This window comes from Xenopus tropicalis, chromosome 1 (assembly GCF_000004195.4).
Source record: "Xenopus tropicalis strain Nigerian chromosome 1, UCB_Xtro_10.0, whole genome shotgun sequence".
Lineage (NCBI taxonomy): Eukaryota > Metazoa > Chordata > Amphibia > Anura > Pipidae > Xenopus > Xenopus tropicalis.
In genome coordinates, this window is record NC_030677.2 from 113013519 (window position 1) to 113038069 (window position 24551).

A 24551-nucleotide genomic window follows, 5' to 3' on the forward strand; every position below is an offset into this window, starting at 1 on the left:
ACAGTAATCTATATACTCATTAGTACACACGGAAAAGATTTCTGGTTGAGTCCTAAGGAGGGTTGGCTATTTTTATGACTGAGGAACTGTCTTCCAGTATCATTATCACTGACTATTTAAAATGTTTTGTGCCATTTTTACTCTTTAAAAGCAAGAGTACAGTAATCTATATACTCATTAGTACACACGGAAAAGAAGGCTCTGACGAAATAAGCTATTTTTTCCTAGACATCAGTGGCATTCTGTTGATGTTGCAAAAAATAATAACTCTACAGCACATACAGTATAAGGGGTAATTTAAGACAAAAGACAATTTACTTTTCAGTTTTCTTTATTCTTCTTTATAAATCCTATGGTGGTGATTACATTGGACTGTTTGATAGCAATAGCTTTAAGACAAGACATTTAAATAACAAACAAAGTTTATGAAAATGAAGATTGTGAGTTTGCTCACAAGCAAGTCAGGTTACACAAGCTATATCTGCTGCTTTGACATTAAAGCCAGATTACATGTTGATTGTCTAGTTTCCTTGGGAGCATCAGCATTCTCCATTTGACGCAACCTGCACTTTCTGTGCACTGTCCCTGAAATTAAATAGAAAATCTGGTTTAAATGCATATCTTTTTGCTGGAGTATTGATATTAACACATAGTACATTCTATACAATGATTAGGGAAAATGTAATTATAAAATCTCTAGCAAGGATAAATATTCTTTATTAAGTACGTTGACACATAACAATAATTGTGTGGCGAGTTACCTAGACTTTCCATGGGTGGAAGGTTACTAAATATGCATCTCTGACACTGGCCTGCAATTGGGCTTCAGTTTGGGTTTATTTCGGTAGAGTGCTGATGGGCAAGTTTTAGCTTCTGTACAATGACTCTGTATAGATATCATTGTAGGGATCTCTTTTTTAACTGTCATGTTTACTTGCCTGTCAGCATATCAGATGTTGTTTCCTTTCAGGCCATCTACTAGTATTTTCTCTTTCCAATCTAGCACTTTACTATATACTCTTTATTACTTTATTATTCTGCGGCGCCTACCCATGCTCTACTTGTGCCTATAAAAGTGACCTCTTACATTTTTTGCATTTTTGTTTATTTCCGTTACAGAGAGACACCTTAGACTTTAACATATGTATATTATTGTTTGTTTTTTGCGCATCAGGGGATTTACAAGCATTCAATGTTGGGTGCCCAGTGTCACCCAACACTTGAGTTAACGTCATGGTTTAAATAACCTAAAACTAAATGGTCCAGAGGCTATACAGTAATACTTACAATAGCAGGAAAAGAGATTATAGGATGCAGCTTGAAAGGTTGCCCAACCTTAAGCAGGACCTTATTTCTTAATGTACCCTTATGCAGCCCAGCTGGATAGTTTTTTCAATCATCTGTTTTGGGAACAATTTCAAAGCACTTTTTCCCAGAGTGGAGACGAAAAGAATGATTTTGTACTCAAGCCCAAGAAAATGTAAGCTGACTGGTATTTGTATTTACTGTAAGGTCAGTGCTGCTGCTGCTAAAACCTGATACTCTTCAATGCCTCCTCCAGACTTCTTTCCATAAAATAATCTGTTACATTTCCCTCTTATTTCTCTTCTTCTGTGTTATAATATGAAGAGCCCTGCCCGAAAATAACATTATAAAATGACTATAATAAAGTTTAAAATGTTTGAACTATTCTGCAATTATCTTTCTGTACATACCAAAACATTTATGTATGCTTTTAAATATAGACTCGCCACTTTCGTGACAACAGGATACAAGCAGGTGATGATAAGCTCTACGAAGTGCTACTTTTTAATGATAAATTCACTTAAGGTGCTTTCTGCTTGATACTTCTCTGTATAGAGTGGAAGCCAATGATACGTCCAGGTATTCGACCTGTCATCAGAATATGTTATGTTTACCCTTTCTCTTTATGCAAATCTGTGGGAATAAAGGATTAGGACAATCCTTTTCTGTGCTGGAATAATAGAATATTGGCCCCATAGTCTAAATTTGTTATATCTATATTATGTAAATCAAGTCATTTTTAAATAATTGCATACTCATAATCTCATATTCTGTTAGCAGCATTCTCAGAAATACAGTGCCATTAGGTCCAATCTAAGGGACTGATTTTAAACCCTGGCCAATGGAAAGGTACTGCAGAAGAATTATAAATGTCAATTTTAAGGGGTAGTTTAACTTTTAGTTTAATGCAGGCAGTGGACAATCTGCTTTTTTTTCTATATATAAACAGTTTTTGACTGACAGGGAGCCTGTTTGAAAGCTGAAAGAGGCAGAAAAGTACATTAAAAATGTACAGTTCACTTCTCTCTGGCTGTGTTTTGAGGGCAGGTGGAAAGAGTGGTTTCCTGTAGCTGCACTGACAGGTACAGCATCAGCCTGAGTATAGCTACGTCTGCTATCTCAGCTACATAGAATGGAGATCAGCCCAAAAATACACGCCTTCATACTTTTCAGGCCAATCGGGCGCTGCTACCATCAGTTGAGAGACTCGGGCGACAAAAAGCCACTCCTGGTAAGAGCCGATTTTCCAGTTTTTAAAACGGAAATTCAGCTCTGCTAGTGTAGAGAGCACAATTTTGCTCTCTACACTAGTGACGCGGCCTATCCTTTACTTTAAGATCAGAGTTTTCACTACTGTTATATTTTTGCCTTAAAAAATGAAGTATTTTCTTTATTTTTTTTCCTAGATTTAAGTTATGAGGAAGAAACGTTCTTGCTCTTCCTGGCAGTAGATACAGCCGCAAGCTATTCCCTGCAGCAAGTCTGTAATATATATAGCAGATCAATATGTTTGCTTTGAGAGTAGGAAACACACACAAAAAAAACAATCAAGACTGGCTTTAAGAGTAACTCTGGACAGAAACAGTAATAAGTAATAATGATTTTCAATGATTTATAGCACTACTGGTTCTTTAAAGGCGGTGACAAAGAGAGGACAGTGGCATTAAAGAGTTAATAAGAGTAAAGCAAATGAAAAAAATATCCTGAAAGCAAGAACATATAAAATGTGGCTAATGGTTAAACTGAAGTTTTTGCAGCAATTACACTAGTTTGCCTTACTTGGTTAAGTAACATAGCATGCACTCATTGGGATAGGTTTTTCCATCAGTTCCACACACAGGATCATAATCCCGTGGGCATCCGGGTAACTGGAACTGCTCGCATCGTGCCTGAGAATAAAAATAGATTCAATAAACATAATATTCTAAAGAAGAAATTAAAAATCATAGTTAAAAAGCGCTTGCTCTCCTCATTGAATTAACTCCTATTAAGATGAAATTAGCAAGTGTAAAGTATTGTTTTATAATGATATATACTGTATATTCTAACTTCAAATAAAACATTTCCTTATTTCTATGTATGTTTTTGTTAACTTTAGCTTACTGTGCATGTGTAACAATGCTTCTGTCTTTGTTTTTACATATACGTTTACTAACATTTTTTTTTCTTGTATTTCCTTTATGTTTAATTTTCAGTTATTTAGCTTTTTGTTCAGCAGCTCACTAGTTTGGTATTTCAGGTGCTATCTGGTTGCTAGGGTCTTATTTACCCAAGCAACCTGGTAGTGGGTTTGACAAGAGACAGAAATATAAATAGGAGAGAGCCCGAATATACTCGAGTATAAGCCGATCCGAATATAAGCCGAGGTACCTAATTTTACCTAAGAAAACTGGAAAAACTTATTGACTCGAGTATAAGCCAAGGGTGGGAAATGCAGCAGCTACTGCTAAGTTTCAATAATAAAAATAAATACCGATAAAATTACATTAATTGAGGCATCAGTGGGGTATATGTTGTTAAATATTTATTTCAAAGAAAAACAGTAAACTAGCTCTGTAAGTGGAGAAGAGAGTCAACAAAAACAATATGAGTACTACCCCATGCTATTGCGCATTGGCAAACTGGTAGCAGACCCGGTCCCGGAGGACACGTAAGGGGAAATAAGTATTGCGACTGGGAGTGGGCCAGGGCATTGGACTGGTCTGGTTGTGGGGGGCCTAATTTGCACTCAAAGGACAGAGGGTGCTAGTCTGGAGGGACCCATGGCACCCGAGGGTGACTTTTTCAACACATTTTGGGTGCTGAAAAACTAGGCTTATACTCGAGTATATACAGTAAATAATAAAAAGTGAAAGTAATGATAGCCTCACAGAGCAATAGTTTTTGACTGCTGGGTTGTGACCCCCCTTTATTTGCAAGTTGAAGAATCAGAATAGGAAGGCAAATAATTAAAAAACTATAAAAAATAAATCATGGAAACCAAAGGCAAAGTTACTAGGAATAGGACATTCAATAACATAATAAAAGTTAACTTATAGGTGAACCACCCCTTTAAGTAATAATACCAAATCACATACCAGTTGATAAGCTGCACTGATTTAAATAAATGAAATACAGTGGGCGCAGACATTCTAGCTGGCTTTTTCTAAAGAAATATTCATCGTTTATCATGTTTTACCAACCTTATCATAAGGCGGTGCCATATAATCATTTCCACTGTTTATATGTTTGTTGCCAGCTTATAATAAAATGATGGCGTCATGCAAAGATGTAAATGGGCTGTCTAGGAGCCATAAAAATATCTAGGAGGGGTTAGGGAAAGGGAAATCATTTTTATACAGTGGGGAGAGGTTCCCATTTCTCCATATGTGAGCTAAAATTTGGTGCAGGTTTGGCCGCCCCGAATTTGTGCTGCCCTAGGCCCAGGCCTTTGTGGCCTCGCCCCAATGGGCTTCCGATGAGTCCTGTCATAAAGGACACTGTCATGATGAACTTATAGTTTACCCTTTTACTGTACTGTACTGTACGCTAAACTTGCATGTCATAATAGAAAATGATTAGTGCTACCCATAGCTGTTTTTAAAGGATATGTAGAGCCTAAAAAAAAATTGAAGCAGACAGCTAGAGCCGAGTTTCTATGGGAACCAGCAATGCCATCTCTTTACTGGCTGCTAGACTGGAGGGCATGTTTAGTAATCTGAGTTTAGAACAACTGAGCATGCCCACAAGCCAACAGCCAAAGCAAATTCCTGGGGGGGGGCGGGTTATGTCCTTTAAGTAAAGATGCAGTAATCTAATTGCATGTAAACCATAGCTCTAAATTTACCAAATTGCAATGCCATATCAGTACAGTACATTTTCCACTGAACTTGTGAACAATAAGTGGCATACTTAGAGGTCTATAGGCCATGTAATGGGGCCCCAGTGTAATTGTGCCCTTGTAATTTATTGCAGTTGCATGACTGAAACAACATGGATTTTAATCTTCTATGTTACCACTATTATATAGATTGATAGATAGAATAGAAGAATTTGAATGGCAACCGTATATGGAACATTAGGAAACAGGAATGACATATATATCAGGAAACAGAAGGCAAGGACGGTATTGTTCTGTAAGCAAACATGGGCAAATCGATAACACAATTAACAGATCAAAGAATATTTACACAATAGCACGGCATATGTTCAGTGAACTGTAAGTTGCTGACATTAAAGAACCAATTAGAGCCCATTAGTTTCCATGCAACATGGGCAGATGTTCAGCTGAACAATATAATGAGAATCCTCTGAGCTCAGTAACCTATCGTGTATTTGCTATCTTACAACAAGGAATCTGCGTGATAGTGATATTCTGCACATTGGTTACTTTCCCCAGGATAGCTAGTCTCCCTTCAATTGTGTTTTAAAATAGTCAGTTTCATGCATAAAACATAAAATTAACAATTCAGTTCAGTTATGGTTGGGTTGACAGGTTGTAGTCCCATGCTGCTTTTTGGGCCTAGTGGCCATACCTGCCAACTTAATTGCTTGGGCCCTTTCAGTGTACCTTCCACCTTCAGTTCTTATGTCTCACTATTAGTGCATATTTACAGGATATTCTCACACGGTGGCACATTAGTTGTTGAGGAGATTTTTGGTAACTGAATTTGCCTGGGGCTGGAACACATATGGCTTTCCATCTAAGGTGAATCGAGAGATCATTTAGATAAAGATGATTGTGTGAGCTGGCCATGAAGTGACTATGCAGAGCTCCATGTTGCCAGCCAGTGACCCACTAAGAACCTCAGCAGTGTTCTCTATCCAGTGACTGCAGGGCAATGTTAAACTCAGATTGCCCCAAATGAACATTCACTCCCTGTATGGATATATTTATTTACTTTTGCTGCTGTATGCTGTGCCTGTTTTTTTTACAGTTCCATAACATTTTTTCCATTTTCTCAACACAAAACCATTTCTACCTTTACCTATGTTTGAAAATGCTGAAAAAAAATTTTTTTTTTAAACACACTGTACTTCCTGAAATATCTCAGCAAAAAGTTTGTTTAATTCATGCAGTCACTAAAATACTGTGTAAATTGAAAAAAGTCAGAATGTTCCAAATGTAGCTTTTTAATAGAAGCCAATTAAATACCAAAATCAGCAAAAAAAAAAAAAAATCTATTAATGTTCAAACTGCTATCACAATCTGTCAAACATAAGTGGGATACAAAGAAACAATGCTGTAAAGCCATTTTTAAGCAAAGAAAACCCTTACACAAAAACATTTATTACATTTCGAAATAAATGTTTTAGGGCTCGTATTCACCAGCGCATCCAGTTCTTTCTTATGTGCCTGTACTGGCACAGACGCATCCAAGTGCCGAATGCAGGTGGAATACACCATGCTGCGTTCCACCTGCATTTGGCGCTTACATGCGTCTCTGTTATTTCAGACCTATAAGCAAAAATGGGGTGCATTTCTCCCCAGCGGTGGAACTCAGGAAACCGCAGGCGAGCACAGGAAAAACCGCTGGTGAGTATGAGCCATTGAAAACAGAATTTCGGGGGCAAGCAGTGATCAAATAAAGCTCCGCCGCGCCACCTGCTGGATTATTAAAGCAGCAATTTCTAAGCAACTCTAAAAATTCCAGCGCCTAATATTTTTTATGCTTTATATGGTGTATATAGAGTTTGAGGGCTGATAGGAGCTAAATTGCTCTAGTGCAGTTTGCTAATTGGTACCTATTGGCACCAATTAAGCATCTATGCTAGCAAATGAGCCCTTGGGATCTATAGTTGGGATGGCATGGCAGATCTGTGATGTTAATGAACTCTGGATTAGAACTGCAAGAAACTAGGGTTACCACCTGTTCCATATTAAAGCTACAACAATTCATATAAAGCAAGGACAATTAATAATTATAGTCGCATGCGGATTTCCTTTAGGGCTAGGGGAGGGCAAGCGTCCCCAAACCTATCTGACACCTAAAAGATAAAAAAAACAAAAAAAAACAAAAACCTGCTCCTTTGCTAACCATTGCTGGTCCCTTTAATCCGGGATGGAAAGCTCCGGGTTCCTTCTCTCTCACACTGAATTTTGATTGAATAGTCCTTCTTGTAGTTTATCCAATCAGAGCACAGCTATCGTTACAGACAGTCAAATACACCAATCAGGTGCAGAAGTAGGGTGGGCTGTGTATACTTTACAGCAGGGATCCCCAACCTTTTATACCCGTGAGCCACATTCAAGTGGAAAAAAGTGTTGGGGAGCAACACAAGCATGGAAAAGGTTCCTGGGGGTACCAATGAGAGCTATAATTGGCTATTTGATAGAAGGCTCTGTTTGGCATTATACTTGTTTTTTATGGCTCCAAAACTTGCCTCCTTTACCAGAAATTCCAAAATGAGCACCTACTTTGAGGCCACTGGGAGCAACATCCAAGGGGTTGGGGAGCAACATGTTGCTCGCGAGCTACTGGTTGGGGATCACTGCTTTACAGGCTGAAGGCATTGGCAGAAGTGAGACTGGAAAAATTAAGGTAACTGAGAATGTTTGAAGCAACTTCTGTTCCAGTTTGACAGGTAATACATTCATTTTGAGGACTGAGGGTCACTTACAACACTTGTTTCACCAGCTGGAGTAAAATAGCTTTTTCATGCATTATTCCCATCCCTTGCACATTAATTTACCCATTCCTTTTAAAAAAAAAAAAAAAAAAAAAGCCCTTTTAAAAATGAATTACCCTGGTAAATATGCTGAAGGTTTTGTACATGCCTTTGATTTTGTGTTTAACCTACTATTTTCCAAGAGGCTATTATATGTAAAATTAGCACTTAATTTATGCTAATGTATTTTCTGATGGTATTTCAGATACAGTTGGTACCCTGATTTTTAAGGGGTTATTATAATTGAATTATTTTTTTCCCAGGATGTATCCTAACCTTAATTTTCCACTGGCTTTCATTTCATATAATGCCTCCCTGTCTCCTACAGTATGTAATGTTCCACTACCCATTGTTTCTTATTTCATATAATGTTCCTGGTGTGAGCATTTTAATTTGAAATAAAACACCTCCAACTGCACTTCTGCATGGTTCCCAGTAGCGTAACTATGGGGGGGGGGGGTGTCCAACTGCATTCGGGCCACACCCCTTGAGGCCTACCAGAGATGCAATGGCTTCTCATGGTAATTAAAAATGCACAGGTTCAGAGGTGATTGTGCACATGTGCAGAGGGGAACTAACTAAAGTAGACTTCACAATGTCCACAAAGTGTGGATATTACTGACCTAGGTCAAGTCTTTATAGAAAACTCTTGTCTGCTCTGTAAACATATGGATACACTGGTTTGACCTTCCTAGACTTGTATCTATACAGGTATGGGACCTGTTATCCAGATTCCTCTGGGTGTGGGTTTTCCAGATAAGGGATATTTCTGTAATTTTGATCACCATACTTTAATTCTACTAAAAAATTCAATTATTAAATAAACCCAGTAGGAATGTTTTACCACCAATATGGATTAATGCCTCTTTTTGTAATTTGGATCTCCACACCTTAAATTTACTAAAAAATTAATTAAACATGAATTAAACCTAATAGGATCGTTCAATAAAGATTAATTATATCTTAGTTGGGATCAAGTACAAGGTACTGTTTTATTATTATAAAGAAAAAGGAAATCATATTTAAAAATGTGAATTATATATTACGTCTATAGGAGATTATAGGAGATTATATGAGATTATATATTACGTCTATAGGAGATATCCTTCCCCTGATTTAGGGCTAACAGAACCCATACCTACCGTATATACTCGAGTATAAGCCGATCTGTATATAAGCTGAGGTACCTAATTTTACCTAATTTTAAGAAAACTGGAAAAACCTATTGACTCGAGTATAAGCCTAGGGTGGGAAATGCAACCGCTACTGCTAAGTTTCAATAATCAGATAAATAAATAGATAACTTTAGGGAAAGAAAAATGCTACAGCAGCAGCCAAAAGCAAGTTTGGGAAGGCTAAGGAAGCTGCCATACTAATTATCAAGTACTTGGACCCCAGTGTACAAGTCCCACCACAGTACTACAATAGTAGTTACAAGGGCAAAATAATTCTTGATGCTGGACTTAGTACAAATTAAATTTTTGTAAATAACAAGTTATTGTACCAATTACTTAATCTGGCTCGTTGTGCAGATGAGATGGATGTGCAGATGTAACGTGCTCCATCCCTCCACTTGTGTCCGTTCATACCTCCCTCCCTCCCTCCACTTGTGTCCGTTAATACCTCCCTCCCTCCACTTGTGTCCGTTCTTACCTCCCTCCCTCCACCTGTGTCCGTTCATACCTCCCTCCCTCCACTTGCGTGAATACCTCCCTCCCTCCACCTGTGTCCGTTCATACCTCCCTCCCTCCACTTGCGTGCATACCTTCCTCCCTCCCTCCACTTGCGTGCATACCTTCCTCCCTCCCTCCACTTGCGTGCATACCTTCCTCCCTCCCTCCACTTGCGTGCATACCTTCCTCCCTCCCTCCACTTGCGTGCATACCTTCCTCCCTCTCTCCACTTGCATGCATACCTCTCTCCCTCCCTCCACCCACATGTGTCCGTGCATACCTGCCGTTGCGCCGACTCTGACTGACTCTGACTCGTTGAACGCGCTCGTTGTGCGCACCTTTCCCCCGAGGACAGACGTGAGTAAGTGCATGCGTGCGCAGGTACGCACGGACACACATCCGTCCACGCGGGGGGGGGTTGCGCGCAACGAGTGCGTTCAACGAGCCAGAGTCAGCGTATCAGCAGGTATGCATGGACACATATACTCGAATATAAGCCGAGGGTTACTTTTTCAGCACATTTTTAGGGCTGAAAAACTTGGCTTATACTCGAGTATATACGGAATATATATGTGTATATGTATGTATATATATAGTCTTTTAAGAAGCCGGCACTCACGTCTAAAGATCACTGGACGCCCGGGTGCAGTATTATAAATTCAGGAAGTATGCCAAGAGAAGGATACCGCACTCGCAGGACTTACTTGGAAAAAGTTGATTTATTGTTCACAACATAACACTGACGTTTCGGCTGTCTCCACAGCCTTTCTCAAAGTGAGCACAGAATACAAATCACTCAACATTTAAACCTATTATGGCGCCAAAATCCACAGATGACGTCATGCATTCCATGATTGAAACCTCCCATACGTGTATGTGACCAAAACCACAAAATCAAAATATATATAGAATAAATGAACTTATAAATAGAAATAGTGAACAGAAAAGTAGTGAAAGTATAAAAAGAAACAGGCAAGAACAGTTAAGAAAAAATTAAGAAAAAAGTGGCACGTAACCTATACTGGCTGAACTGTAACTCACCGCAACGGGTAGGTCGATGAGCGCTCTTTGAGGAAACATAGGGGGTGCTTGTGGGAGACGCCTTCTCCATGGTGGTGCCAATCATATAGCAGGCTGTGTAGTGTTTAAACGGAGCCGAAGGGGGTGGCCACGTTCCTCATAATCACCGCTGTGTTGCCAGGCTTTATGCGCGTTACTATGGTAACGGGGACGCGAGTATACACTATATATAATACTAAATCTGTGGCTAATGGATACAAAGATAACCTTTCTAAAAGTGAACGGTCTGCAATTAAAACACTGAGTGGTGACACAGGTATTGTGATCCGTCCTGCTGACAAAGGCGGCGTTATAGTTATTTTGAATTATTGTGATTATCGTGACGAGATTTTGCGTCAACTTGGTGATCACTCAGTGTATAAGAAATTGGTGACTGACCCTGGGGTAACCTTTAAGGCACGGGTACACGGGGTTGTGGATAGGGCATTTGAACAGGGTATGGTTGATGTACAGTTACGAGATTTTTTAAAGCATAATTATCCAAAATGCCCTGTGCTATACACATTGCCCAAAATACATAAGAGCCTAACGAATCCTCTGGGACGCCCGATAGTTTCTGGGCGTGACTCTTTATTACACCCTATTGGTATCTATTTAGATACAATGTTACAGCCAGTAGTTCGCAACATTCCCACATATTTAAAGGATACACCGCACTTACTTGAATGTATTAAACAAGTGGTGCTACCTGATGACGGCTCATGCTTACTAGCAAGCATGGATGTGGTTAGTTTATACACGATTATACCTCATTCTTCTGGCATTGATGCTGTTAGGCGGTCTTTGGCGGATTCAGGGGCATATGTTGGCCCACCAGTGCCTTTTATTTTGGAGCTATTGGATCTGGACTTATCATTGAACTACTTTCGTTTTGAGCATAATTATTATTTACAAATAGCGGGCACGGCCATGGGGGCGGCGATGGCACCTGCCTACGCCAACCTTTATATGCACCAATACGAGCAACATTATATTATGCCAAGATTCGGACACAAACTCCTATTCTTTCGTCGCTATATCGACGATAATCTTATTGTTTGGCGGGGTACTGAGATGGAGTTTTGTGCAATGGTGGATGAGCTGAATAACCTGGGTAGCCCGGTACAGTTTACTTATGAGGTCAGCACAACAAGAATACACTTTTTGGATGTTGAACTTATCAGAAATGGTACACGGTTAGACTTTACTCTTTTTCGGAAACCGACTGATAAGAATGTTCTGTTGCATTACCAAAGTAGTCACCCTGAACCTATGAAAAAGTCACTACCCATTTCCCAATTCTGCAGAGTCCTAAGGAACAATTCGGTTCAGGACCTAGCAGAAAAACAGCTGGAAGAGATTTGGGTTCGTTTTAGTGAGAGGGGGTACCCGGACAACATTTTGCAGCAGGCATTTAAAATTGCACAGGAAAGATGTACAGGGGCTAAGAACCCTAGGAGTAGTGAGACAAGGCTGGTCTTTAGTACCAAGTACAATCAGAGTACGAGAGCCCTGGGTAAATTTGTTCGGGATCAGTGGAATATAGTTGGAGCTGACAGCGATTTAAGGAGAATAGTCCCGGAACCACCAATGATCTGCTATAGAAGGGGCACCAACCTCAGGGACCTTTTAGTTAAAAATGACCCGGTAAAATGCTATTCCCGACAACGGGGCACTTGGCTCACAGGGCTAAACAGGGGTGTTTTCGTTGCCCTAACTGTACCTCATGCCGATACATGACCCCAGGTGATTCATTTTTGCACCCACACACAGGGAAACGCTATAAAATTAGACATCGCATTACATGTACTACTTTGTATGTAATCTATTTGATTACATGTCCCTGTGGGCTTTCATATGTGGGGAAGACGGATCAAACACTACGATTACGGATGGATGGGCATCGTTCGGCCATAAGCACGGCCTTCAGGGATGGTACAACCAATAAGCCTGTTGCCAAACATTTTCTAGAGATGGGGCACAGGTTGCCCACCTTTCATTACATTGCAATTGATCATGTGCCGCCCCTTACAAGGGGTGGTGATCGGGCCAGGCTACTTCTCCAAAGAGAGGTGTTTTGGATTAAAAAACTAGGTACTTTGGCACCGGCAGGGTTAAATGAACACTGCTCTTTTCTATGTTTTCTAGAGCAAAGGTGAGGAGATGTATTGCTGAGTTTGCTACACTGGCTACAATATTTGCCAGTTTATGGTTAAGCATTTAATGTCTTCGTTTCCTTTTTTCTTTTCTGTATTTTCCCGTACCATCTATGGTTACATTTTCTGCATTATTTGTCAGTAGATAAGTATGAACTTTTTTAACTTGGTATTTCTTGCACTACATGCTCCCTTATGCATAACAATGACTTTGTTATGCTTTAGCCTACAGGGTTAACTATTCAGTCATGTGACTGGGATGGGAGTGTGGGGCTTGGGGGAGTGTCTAGAGGTTTTATCTATTTATTTGCTGATTTTAACTGTGTATGTGGTCTTGATAATGGTCTTAGGAGGAGACCGAAACGTTGGCCTGTTTTAACAGCATGTTTAAATAAAAGTAACGTTTTAATTTTTAAAAAATATCCTGGTGTGCACCCAATTCTTGGACTTCTATATAATACACTGTACATATCTATGTATTTTGTGTGTGGGAAAAAAAGGAAAATAATTTTAAAAATGCAAGTGATCCTTCCTGTAATTTGGAATGTTCTGTATAATGGATCTCATAACTGTATATATCTCTGAGCATTATGAATCTTTATTTCCACAACATCCTATAAAGATCTGTGTTGTTTGCAACTGCTGAACTGCCTATGTCCTAATTTGATGGTAAATAGAGACTTACTAGGTCTGTGTTTTTAGCTCATCTTATTTTACATAAACATTTTTCCTGCTCCATTTCTTTAGAACAGTAAAATTAGTTTTCTTTGATACAGGAACTAAACTTCGGGTTCATATACTGTTATTTATCACCCAGTGACTAACTAAAAAAGAGATCCAGTGGTGGAAAGCCATAACCTCAGGGAATACAAGATAGAATCTTAGCATGCAATTTAATCGTTCTGAAAGCAGGTGGTGCTTTCAGTGAACTACAGTACAATAGCAGTAGGAGTCTAAGCACAGTGTGGGAATGTGGTGCTCCTTGTCAAGATATCAAACGAAAGGCAGCATTCAGAGAAGCACTGGGCACAACAGTAAGCTGGGAAGTTCTTTGAAAAGGGTTTCACAGCTACTGGTTTCACAGTTTTCCAAACCTTCTGTGATGATTGGTCTGATACCTGATGAATAACCTCTCTCCCTTTTCATGAAGTTGTATTACAGACAAAACATATAAAAGGTATAAACTTAACATCTTGGACCTCGCCCTCAAAAAATAATAAAAAAAAACACCCATACACAATTAAATGTAATAGCCTAAGCTAATTTGTTAAGTGAACATCTGAATATAAAATGTTTAATTGCACCCATAAAACGTTTTAAACTTCTAAGAGTACTATGTAATATTTGAAGAAGTTTCAGGCAAGTTAGAGGTTAGCTATTAGAATCTTTTGCAAAATGATGAGTGTTGACAGTAAATGGGAAGGGTCAGAACGAAGTTCCCATGAGAAAAATAATTTATAGGAATAGAGTTTACAAAAGAAATGCACATTTTCAGCAGTAGGAGCTAACATAATTTCAGGTTTTGTTCTGTACTTGGTTTCTACATACTTAAAAAAGGATGTGTGTATATAAATATAAATATATCATTTTGTTATATAAATATACACTATACTAAATATATACTATTATTTATCCCTGGTATTTATATAGCACCAACATGTTTCCACAGGGCATTACACATCATTCGCATCAGGGCTTGCCCCAGTGGAGCCCAGTGTCATTCACACACACACTCTTGGTCTATATTACCAGAGTACCTAGATCAGTACTCCTAGCATTTCAAGAACTGCCAAAATAAAAAAAAAAAAGAATACTTTTTTTACTCTATCTCTTTTTTAGCATTTGTAATTTTTTTTTTTTAGCAATTCTTTGAATCCTAGAAGTGCTGTCCTTGTTCCTATATATTTTTATGTACTAGGATAGGTTATGTTGCTCTATCTACTTATTTATCTATTATCTGTCTATCTATCTATCTATCTATCATCTATCTATATAAAACATGGCCAATCTCCATGTAAATCTTGGAGAATCCTGCCCGGTTTTCCATATTGGGAAAACCAGACAGGCAGTCTTGACCCTAAAAAGGAGCCATTGCATTCGCCAGGCATTCGCCTGCATAGTCAAGCAGTTTCATGCTAAAATGTTCTGATGTCCAGGTGGGTCCTGGCTGTTCTGAGGTACAGCTGGACTGCTTTATGTGCTCATATTTAACAATTCCCTGCACTTGCAGTGTTTCCCCAAAAAGGTTACAGAATAAATATCAGGTTTAACAGTAACTTAAGTAATCTAAATGTTGTAGGGATGCACTGAATCCACTTTTTTGGATTCGGCCGAACCCCCGAATGCTTTGTAAAGGATTCGGCCGAATACTGAACCAAATTCGAATCCTAATAAGCATAAGCTAATTAGGTTCCAGACAGGTTAAATGTCACCACATGTGCAGCGTCCGGTGAAAATTTTTCAACTTCCATGTTAACATGACAAAAAGTCACGTGATTTGGGATTTGGTTCGGCCAGGAGCATGGATTCGCCTGAATCTGAATCCTGCTGAAAAAGCCAGAATCTTGGCCGAATCCCAAACCGAATCCTGGATTCAGTGCATTCCTAAAATGTTGTAATTAATGCATTTAAAAGTAAACTAGAAGTACTTACAGCTCTTGCTGCTTCAGTTTTAGGGACTGACCAAATTGCTGCAATGAAAAAGAAGAACACAATATAACAAACAAAAGCATGGTTTGTATTTATTCCTCTAATCATTTACAAGCAATGAAAGTGCCTTAAATGTATTTGCACACATTGTTTTAATGTATTAAAAAAAACTGTATCCGTTATTTAAAATGGTTTAAATGTTATTTTTATTTAAAAAAAAACAAACAAAAAAACTTTTCACTTTGGAGCCTTTAGGGCTCTGGCACACGCGGAGATTAGTCGCCCGCGGCAAAACTCCCTGTTTGCGGGCGACTAATCTCCCCGAGTTGCCTACCCCTGCCATCCCACCGGCGAACATGTAAGTCGCCGGCGGGATGGCAGACGCGGCGGCGCGATTTCGCGCAAATCAGCGAAAAAGACTCGCGTGTCTTTTTCAGCGATTTCCCAAAATCGCCCCGCCGCGTCTGCCATCCCGCCGGCGACTTACATGTTCGCCGGTGGGATGGCAGGGGTAGGCAACTCGGGGAGATTAGTCACCCGCAAACAGGGAGTTTTGCCGCGGGCGACTAATCTCCCGTGTGCCAGAGCCCTTAGGTTGAAGACACACTGAGCTACTAGTAGCAGCTACATGTCACGGCTACAAAAATAGACAATGCATTTACTGATAACTGTCTCATACCTCCCAGTAGCATATTTATTGACATCCTTGTCTAAAGTGAAGCTCCACCCCCTTTTCATTTTTGAGCGCTCCCTTCTCTCTCTGCATAACTCCCAAAAGTCCTGATTTTCACAGGACAGTCCCGATTTTTACAGCTAAACTCGCAGTCCCAGATTATTTTTGAAAAGTCCCTCAATTCACTTTAATCTCCTGCACCTAATGCTAAAAATGATACAAAGTTTCTCAAACTTAATTTAAGAAGTAGGCTTTTAGCAGAGAGCTCTGAAAAGTTAACAAGCAACACCTGTTTACATGTAAAGGTAAACAAAGCTCCAGGACCGCATAGTATTCATCCTAGCATATTAAATGAGTTTAGCGCTGTGGCTGCCAAACCTCTTTACTTATTTTTTCAGGATTCATTGAGGTCTGGCATGGTGCTGAGAGACTGGAGAATTGCTAATGTGTCGTTATTTAAAAAAGGATTCCATTCTCAGCCTGAAAACTATAGGCCTGTTAGTCTGACATCAGTAGTTGGAAAGCTTTTGGAAGGGGTAATAAGGGATAGGATACTTGAATACATTGCAAATCACAATACTTTAAGTTTGTTCCAACATAGTTTAATGTGTAACAGATCTTGCCAGACTAATTTAGTTGCCTTTTATTAGGAGGTGAGCAGGAACCTCGATGCTGGAATGGCAGTGGATGTCATCTACTTAGAGTTTGCTAACGCTTTTGATACAGTACCTCACAGAAAGTTAATGATAACATTGAGGAATATTGGCCTAGAACATAATATTTGTGATTGGATAGAGAACTGGCTGAAGGATAGATTACAAAGAGTGGTGGTAAATGGAACATTTTCTAATTGGACCAGTGTTGTTAGTGGAGTACTGCAGGGGTCAGTCCTTGGTCTTTTGCTTTTTAACTTATTAATGACCTGGAGGTGGACAGTGAAAGTACTGTTTCTATTTTTGCTGACAATACTAAATTGTGCAAAACTATAAATTCCATGCAGGATGCTGCCACTTTGCAGATAGATTGGACAAAATTGGAAAACTGGACAGCAAACTGGAAAATTAGGTTCAATGTGGGCAAGTGCAAAGTTATGTACTTTGGTAGAAACAATATAAACACCAGTAGTCTAAATGGTAGTGTGTTTGGGGTATACTTAATTGAAAAGGATCTGGGATTTTTGTAGATAACAAGTTGTCTAATTCCAGGCAGTGTCATTCTGTGGCTACTAAAGCAAATATAGTGCTGTCTTGTATAAAAAAGGGCATTGACTCAAGGGATGAAAACATAATTTTTTTAAATTAATAGGTCTCTGGTAACCTCACCTTGAGTATGCAGTGCAGTTTTGGGTTTCAGTCCTTAAGAAGGATATTAATGAGCTGGAGAGAGTGCAGAGATGTGCAGCTAAACTGGTTAAGGGGATGGAAGATTTTGACTATGAGGTTAGACTGTCAAGGTTGGGGTTGATTTCTCTGGAAAAAAGGTGCTTGTGAGAGGACATGATTACTCTGTACAAGTACATTAGAGGGGATTATAGGCAGTTGGGGGATGTTCTTTTTTCCCATAAAAACGATCAGCGCACCAGAGGCCCCCTCTTTAGATTAGAGGAATTGAGCTTCCATTTGAAGCAGCGTAGGTGATTTTTCATGGTGATGTTGTGATGGTAGATTCTTTTAATGCCTTTAAGAGGGGTTTAGATGAGTTCTTGAACAAGCATAGTATCCAAGGCTATTGTGATACTAAAATCTACAGTTAATATTGATGTTGGTATATTTGGTTTATGTATGTGAGTGTATAGATAGGTCAGTATAGGTTTGTCTGTGCTGGGTTTACTTGGAAGGCTGGAACTTGATGGTCTTTTTTCAACCCTATGTAACTATATGTAACTATGTAACACCTGCACTTAGATACAGTTGAAATTAATGAGCTAAACAGGTCTCTTGGGGATACTTTTCACTTTCACAAGGGTAATTTCACCTTTTATTTTTAGCAAAACTGTAATAATACATAAAACAAGACCCTAAAGACCCCAGAAATGTGTTCAAACTTTATGTAACCTGGGATGTGGTCGCAGAAATGGGGTGGCCAAAAATGTTCACCTGTTTAGATTTTTAAATTGTTGGGAGCTATGCTGTCTTTATGTGTGTTTTAGCAGAGGCAATTCTCAGTATTGTCTATGGCAGTCTAATTTCTGGCGTTTAGTAGCTGTGAAAAGTAGCTGCCACTAAGTAACTCTGTGTGTCTTCACCCTTCACACATGAAAACATCAGCTAAACATGATGACCTGATTAAATATGACAAAAAATAGTCAAACTGGGAAAAATCAATCAAAGTAAATTTAAATAAGTGGCCAAAAGAGGGAAAAATTGCAATACTGAAAGGACTTGGTCTTTCAGTATTGCTGATTAAATATGGCTCAAAGTTAGTTCCCTACCTTTTTACAATGTCAGTTGTGTTAATTATGTTGATGACTAATGTTCATATCTTCTTTCTTATTGTTTTGTGCGTATCCTTTCTGTATCTGTTAAAATGCATGTAGAAGTAAGTGATTGTATTACAGGGGATCTGCCAAACCAGAAAGACCGGCCAACATGCACTACATGCTTCAGTTCACAAACCAAAGCAACAACATCCTTAAGTTTAGTGATCACTGCGATTTTCACCATTCCTGTGTGTTGTGTAAGTATTCAGCAGGCCCGGATTAACAATGCGGGCGCCCCTAGGCTCCCATCTCCTCGGTCATTGCCACCCCCTCTGGGGATCGTTGTGGGGCATTAATTGGGTCTCCCGCACTTTCCCAGTGCTTTGGACCCAATTTAGAAGCAGCAGCTGGGTGGCATGCCACCCCTAAAGATCTGCCGCCCTATGCCCGGGCCTTTGTGGCCTTGCCACAAATCTGGGCCTGTTAGCCAGCATGAGACTGAATGGGGCATTTCATTTATGCAACTACTAAGACTTCCAGTGATGTACAGAATAACTTCTATTGTAGACCATATAAATATTTTTTTTTTATATTTTTTTTGTTACCGACTCCTTAACTAGTGTTCATGTTTAGTACATAGTTGGAAATTCCTTGGTTAACTGGGAAACTGCAGTCTTTCCATGTGGCATTAAAAAGCTCACTTCCCCCAGCGTGCTGCACATTGGAATGAGCCACAGCATTAAAGTAGCAATACCTATTCCCCATATGTAATAAAAGACATTTAGTTTGCCTAGTTGCAATAAGCCATAGCAAGCAATCAATCAATCATAGAAGACCTTTTTTAAAATCACCTGTCTAAAGACTTAAAGGAGAAGGAAAGGTAAAAACTAAGTAAGCTTTATCAAAAGGTCTATGTAAATCAGGGCTGTGGAGTCGGAGTCGAGGAGTCGGAGTCAGAGGCAATTTTGGGTACCTGGAGTCGAAGTCGGCAAAAAATGAACCGACTCCGACTCCTACTAAATTTAAATGGGAATAAAAAAAATAAATAAAGCAAGTTTAAATGTCCCAATTCACAAACAGTCATATATAATTACTTCTCTGCTATAAGAATAAAGCCCAATGCACGCAGTGCATAAACGAACACGTTGAGTGACCATGAAGCATGCTTTTCATTGACTGTATGAATGTATAAAATACATTAGCATATTAAAAACAGAGGAGTCGGAGTTGTGGAGTCGGAGTCGTAAGTATCAGAAACTGAGGAGTCGGAGTCGGAGAATTTATCTACCGACTCCACAGCCCTGATGTAAATACAGCCATAAGCACTCACAGAAACGCTGTCCTTTGTCAAAAGAAACACAGGATTCCTTGTCTCCTTTTTTCCTGTGCCAGAGTCTGCGCAGCTCTCTCCTCTCTCCTGCTCTCCCCTCCGACAAAAACTCCCTCCCCCTACCTTAGGAATGTGTGATCTGAGCCATTCAGCAGAAAGCTTCCTCATGGTCTTACTAACTGGGCATGTACAGGGGTCTTGGTCTTGGTGCAGGAGAGTGGCATTATGGGAATTTTGTTTACACAGCTTTATTTTTTTCCTATGAGGCTTCTGATCATCTGAACAGGCAAAATATGGGGAGACTTAAGGGCACTATTGAGAGAACTGAAGTTATGCCTGCAGCTTGAGATTAAGTCTTATTTAGCCTTTCCTTCTCCTTTAATAGCAATTTACCCATAGGCAGATTTTCAATAAGGCTAGAGGAAAAACCCGCTTAGCACCTTAAAAAAAACAAACAAAAAAAAAACCTCACTCTGTTTCTGCACTGTCCTGGAAATCTTCTCCTGTTCCTGAAAGCTCCAGTTCTGCTGTAATCAGCTGTGCTCTGATTGGATCTTTCTTCTTACCTAACTCTTCTGCTGCTGATTTCATCCCACTCCCACAGGTACTATACAGTTCTAAAGACTGACCCACTAGCTCATTGTGCTTTTTTTTTTTTTTTTTTGTATTCAAACTCATTGTGCTTTTATATATTTGTTGTTGTTGTTGTTTTTTGCACTTGCTATTTTTTTTTTTTTTACTTTTGTCATTGTTTTGTTCATTTCTAGTTACAGTGGAACCAAAGTTGTGTATCAGTGCCAGTGTTATAGTGCCAGGCCTTTCTCTTCTATCTCTTTCGTGCTTACAAATGGGGGTCACTGACCATGGCAGCCAAAAACTATTGCTCTGTGAGGCTACAATTTTATTATTATTGTAATTTTTGTATTGCTTATTTTTCCATGCAGGCCCCTTAACCCTTCAAGTGCCAGCAAAATTTCTCATTTTCAGTTCCCCTTAGTGCTAGACGTTTATCATTTTAGGGGCATTTACCGGGGGGGGGGGGGGGGGTAAAGTTTAGGTAGGCAAACTATATATTGTTTTTTTCAGGAGAATCTGAGCTTTCCAAATCTGCTTTTTTGTGTATTTCCACTTCTGGAACAAGATTTAGAGCTATTTTTCATGATAAAGGAATTCATACCAGAAACATATTTTATTTTATGGACAAAAATTCAACTGGTTTGGAAAGCCTCATGTGTCCCGAACGTGCCAATACCTGATATGTATAGTTTTATTGAGATTTCTGACTTCTATAGATCAAAAACTCCCAGCAGTAAATTACCAAATTTTCAAAGCATTACAGCAGAATACGGCACACTTTGGATTTCAAAGCCAAAAATCCTGGAACATTAGGTTTACCCCAGGAAACCATATATATTTTTGAAAAGTACACATTCTGACGAGTCCCAAATGGGTAACTATGTCTTCCAACTCCTAAGTACCAAACGGCAATGCTTTACTGAATTTAGCAGTTTCTATAAAAAATTATGAAAATTCTAAAAAATCGCCTCAGATCTTCCACTTTCAAGCATCATATCTCCCACATAACATTAGGTACCAAGAAAATATGAAAGCCTAGGGTCCACTGAACAGTTTGATGCCCATTGTGCATAGGATAACTAAATCCTTTAGCTACTGAAAATTCAACAAATTAACTGCATTTTTGTGGGGTAAAAACACAAAAAAATACATTCCCATCTTTTGTTTAAACCACTACCTGGTTGCTATGGTAAATAAGACCCTAGCAACCAGATAGCTGCTGAAATACCAAATGGAGAGCTTCTGAACAAAAACCTAAATAACTGAAAAACCATTAAAAATAAAAGAGGACCAATTGCAAATTGTTTTAGAATATCAATGTCTACAGCATATTGAAAGTTAATTTAAAGGTGAACTACCCCTTTATGCTAACTGATCACAAACAGAAGTGCATGTATGAATACTTTTAAATCCCAAGCATTTTAGGGTAAAAAAAAGCACTCCAACCCTCATTTTTACGCATTATCCCTGGAAGTCCATGGGAACCTCAAGAGGTAGGTGGGAGGTTAATTTTTTACACCAACAGCCAATCCATTAAGTCTCACATTAGCTTTAGGTCAGTCAATGTATGGCCCATCTTTATCCTCCCTAAACAAAAAAGTCACCCTCCGCCTATGAATTTACCCATAGCAAACACCCAATTACTGTACCAGTGATGTAGCACACTGGATGCAACTGCTCATATGTGACTTTTCATTGCCTTTTATTATTAGATAAAATTACTCATGAGATATTTTGCATTCAGACAATGCTGCTATAGTGTGATAAAAACTAAACACAATTTGCTTTTAAGCTTTATAGAAGGTTTGCTCTGTTGATAATAAACCAACACACAAAGAAAACAATATAAGGAATTTGATTACAAATTGCAGGTTTGCACCCTTTTCAATGGTTTTGTAATATAGGCAAAAAAACCTTTGGTAAAAAAAACAGAGCCGTAGCCACTACATTGCTGCTCCTATGTATAGGTTTCAAGAAAGTCCCTTTTAGAGTTAAGACATTCAGCTGAAACAGATGGAAACCATGACAGCCGATTAAACTAAATGTAACATATAAACACATTATTACAGCTAGTTATTGTAACTATTATAGTTTATTATTATTATGGGTGTTAGCCCATAAAAAGTTTTAGTCTGTGTAAATAATTAAACCCTTAGATTAATTAAACTCTTAGATGATTATGTATTAAGATGTTTCAGTTTGTATGTTATTTAACATAGTACAAACAAGAGATGGAACGTACAACAGAAGATTTTAATACATAAACATTTTTGTTTTAATGTGATGTACCACCTACTTAATGCTGCGCAGAATCCATGGCTAAAACGGATGCTAAACTGGAACATTTTGTGTTTGTTCACCTTAGAATAAACTTTAAGTACAATGCAGAGGGTGATGTTCTGAAACAATTTGCAGTTGGTCTTTATTTTTTATTTGTGGCTATTAAATGATTTAGCTTTTTATGCAGCAGCTCTCTAGTTTGGAATCTGGTTATTAGGGTCTGAATTACCCTAGCAACCAAGCACTCGTTTGAATGAGAGACTGGAATATGAATGAAAGTGAGGACCTGAATAGAAAGAGAAGTAATAAAAACTAACAAATTCAGTAACATTGTAGCTTTAAGGAGCAATTGGGGTTTTTTTTGGCTGGTTGGGTTACTCACCCCCATTTGAAAGCTGGAAAGACACAGAATAGGAAGGCAAACAATAAAAAATGAAGACTAGTTCAGTTCAAAAGTTGCTAAGAATTGCCCATTCTATAAAATGTTTAAAGTTAACTTAAAGGTTTACTACCCCTTTAAGGAATGCACACATAATCCTTAATTACATTAGTTCCTGATTCTACGACAGTCCTATTTTATATGAGAAAGGCTCCCGTGCCTGAGGTGTGTAGAAAGCCATAAACCACAATTTGACCCCTGTTTATCTTCACTGTGATGAAACAGTTTATATCTGTTATCTGATGTGCAAATGTGGCCCCAAAAGCCTATTGGGGATTGCCCCCTTGTCTCTATAGTAGTCATTAATAAACTTAATTATAGATTCTAAAGTAAACAAACCACTGTTTACTAGTGTAAAGTAATAGTGTATTAATAGCATCCAAAACCCTGTCATTCCTTGTATTACTGGCCTCTGTAAACTAAAGGCTCTATTCTACTACTTCACAAGTATATTATCTCAAATATATAAATGTTGTATTTGATTTGGAATGTGCAGATAAATGGTGTACATAAAACAAGAAACCAATTTGGCTGTTTCACAATAAACAAGTCAAAAGTCTCTCCTGCTAACTTTTATGCCAGCTTTATAATATCAACACGAAAGAAGAATCCACATTGTCATTCTATTTCTTTCTGTCTATGATTACCAGCTGCGTGGTTATTACCTGCAGTGACCATCAGGATGATCATGGCAGAGGAAAGTGGCAGCTTCATTCTTTCTTGCTTGGCTGTCTCCAGGACTCAGTGCTCAGAACTTGTGTGTTGAGGACAGCTCCGTGGTCTGGAACAGCTTCTTTTGTCCGGCTTCTCTTTTAGTCCTGCCTGTTGGATAAACCACTGGTGTTACAGTAATAAAACCCTTTCCCAAACAAGGCGTGGGCAGTTACACAGCAGGCTGACAATTAGCCAAGAAAGGCAAAGCAGCTCAAAACAGACTGCAGTACTCTTTTCAGCATTGGCAGGGTGTGTCTATACATACCTATACACACTGTCTGGATGCTAGTGTTACAGATTTCAATAAAATTTTCAAATATGCAGTGTTTTCCCGTAATGAAAAGAGGCCTTATAGAAACAACCATGGCAAAGTTCTGCCCCTTACCCCCATTTTTAATATATAAGAGGGTAAAATACTGTTGAAAGGGAAAAACAGGTGAATTAAAGGCTACCTGCCTGTGGTGTTTGGGCACACATGCCTGCTGGTGGGCCCTTCCTCGGCAGAAAGTGTCAGTGCCCCCCCTGCTGACCTCCCTCTCCCGATGGCATCTAGGTAAGTATGAGCTATGTGCGCTGGGGGGGATGGCAGTAGGTGGATGGCCCCACACACACCAGTCCCACCCTACATAC

At 39.0% G+C, this 24551-nt stretch overlaps 1 protein-coding gene across 1 annotated transcript; it reads right to left on the minus strand.

Annotated features, from left to right (window-relative positions):
• Positions 1-313: 313 nt before the first annotated feature.
• spink2 (serine peptidase inhibitor Kazal type 2) lies at positions 314-24113 on the minus strand. Its single transcript, XM_002940600.5, has 4 exons — positions 23873-24113; positions 15494-15531; positions 3085-3194; positions 314-585 (listed from the first exon to the last, which is right to left on the minus strand). The coding sequence occupies exons 1-4, from the start codon at positions 23919-23921 to the stop codon at positions 540-542; spliced, it is 243 nt and encodes an 80-aa protein (XP_002940646.1). The 5' UTR covers positions 23922-24113; the 3' UTR covers positions 314-539.
• Positions 24114-24551: the final 438 nt, after the last annotated feature.

Coding starts and splice junctions, on each gene's coding strand:
- spink2 (XM_002940600.5), bottom strand. CDS start 23,921: ATGAAGCTGCCACTTTCCTCTGCCATGATCATCCTGATGGTCACTGCA. Junction 15,532..23,872: donor CATCCTGATGGTCACTGCAG/GTAATAACCACG, acceptor TTTTCATTGCAG/CAATTTGGTCAGTCCCTAAA. Junction 3,195..15,493: donor AAACTGAAGCAGCAAGAGCT/GTAAGTACTTCT, acceptor TTTTATTCTCAG/GCACGATGCGAGCAGTTCCA.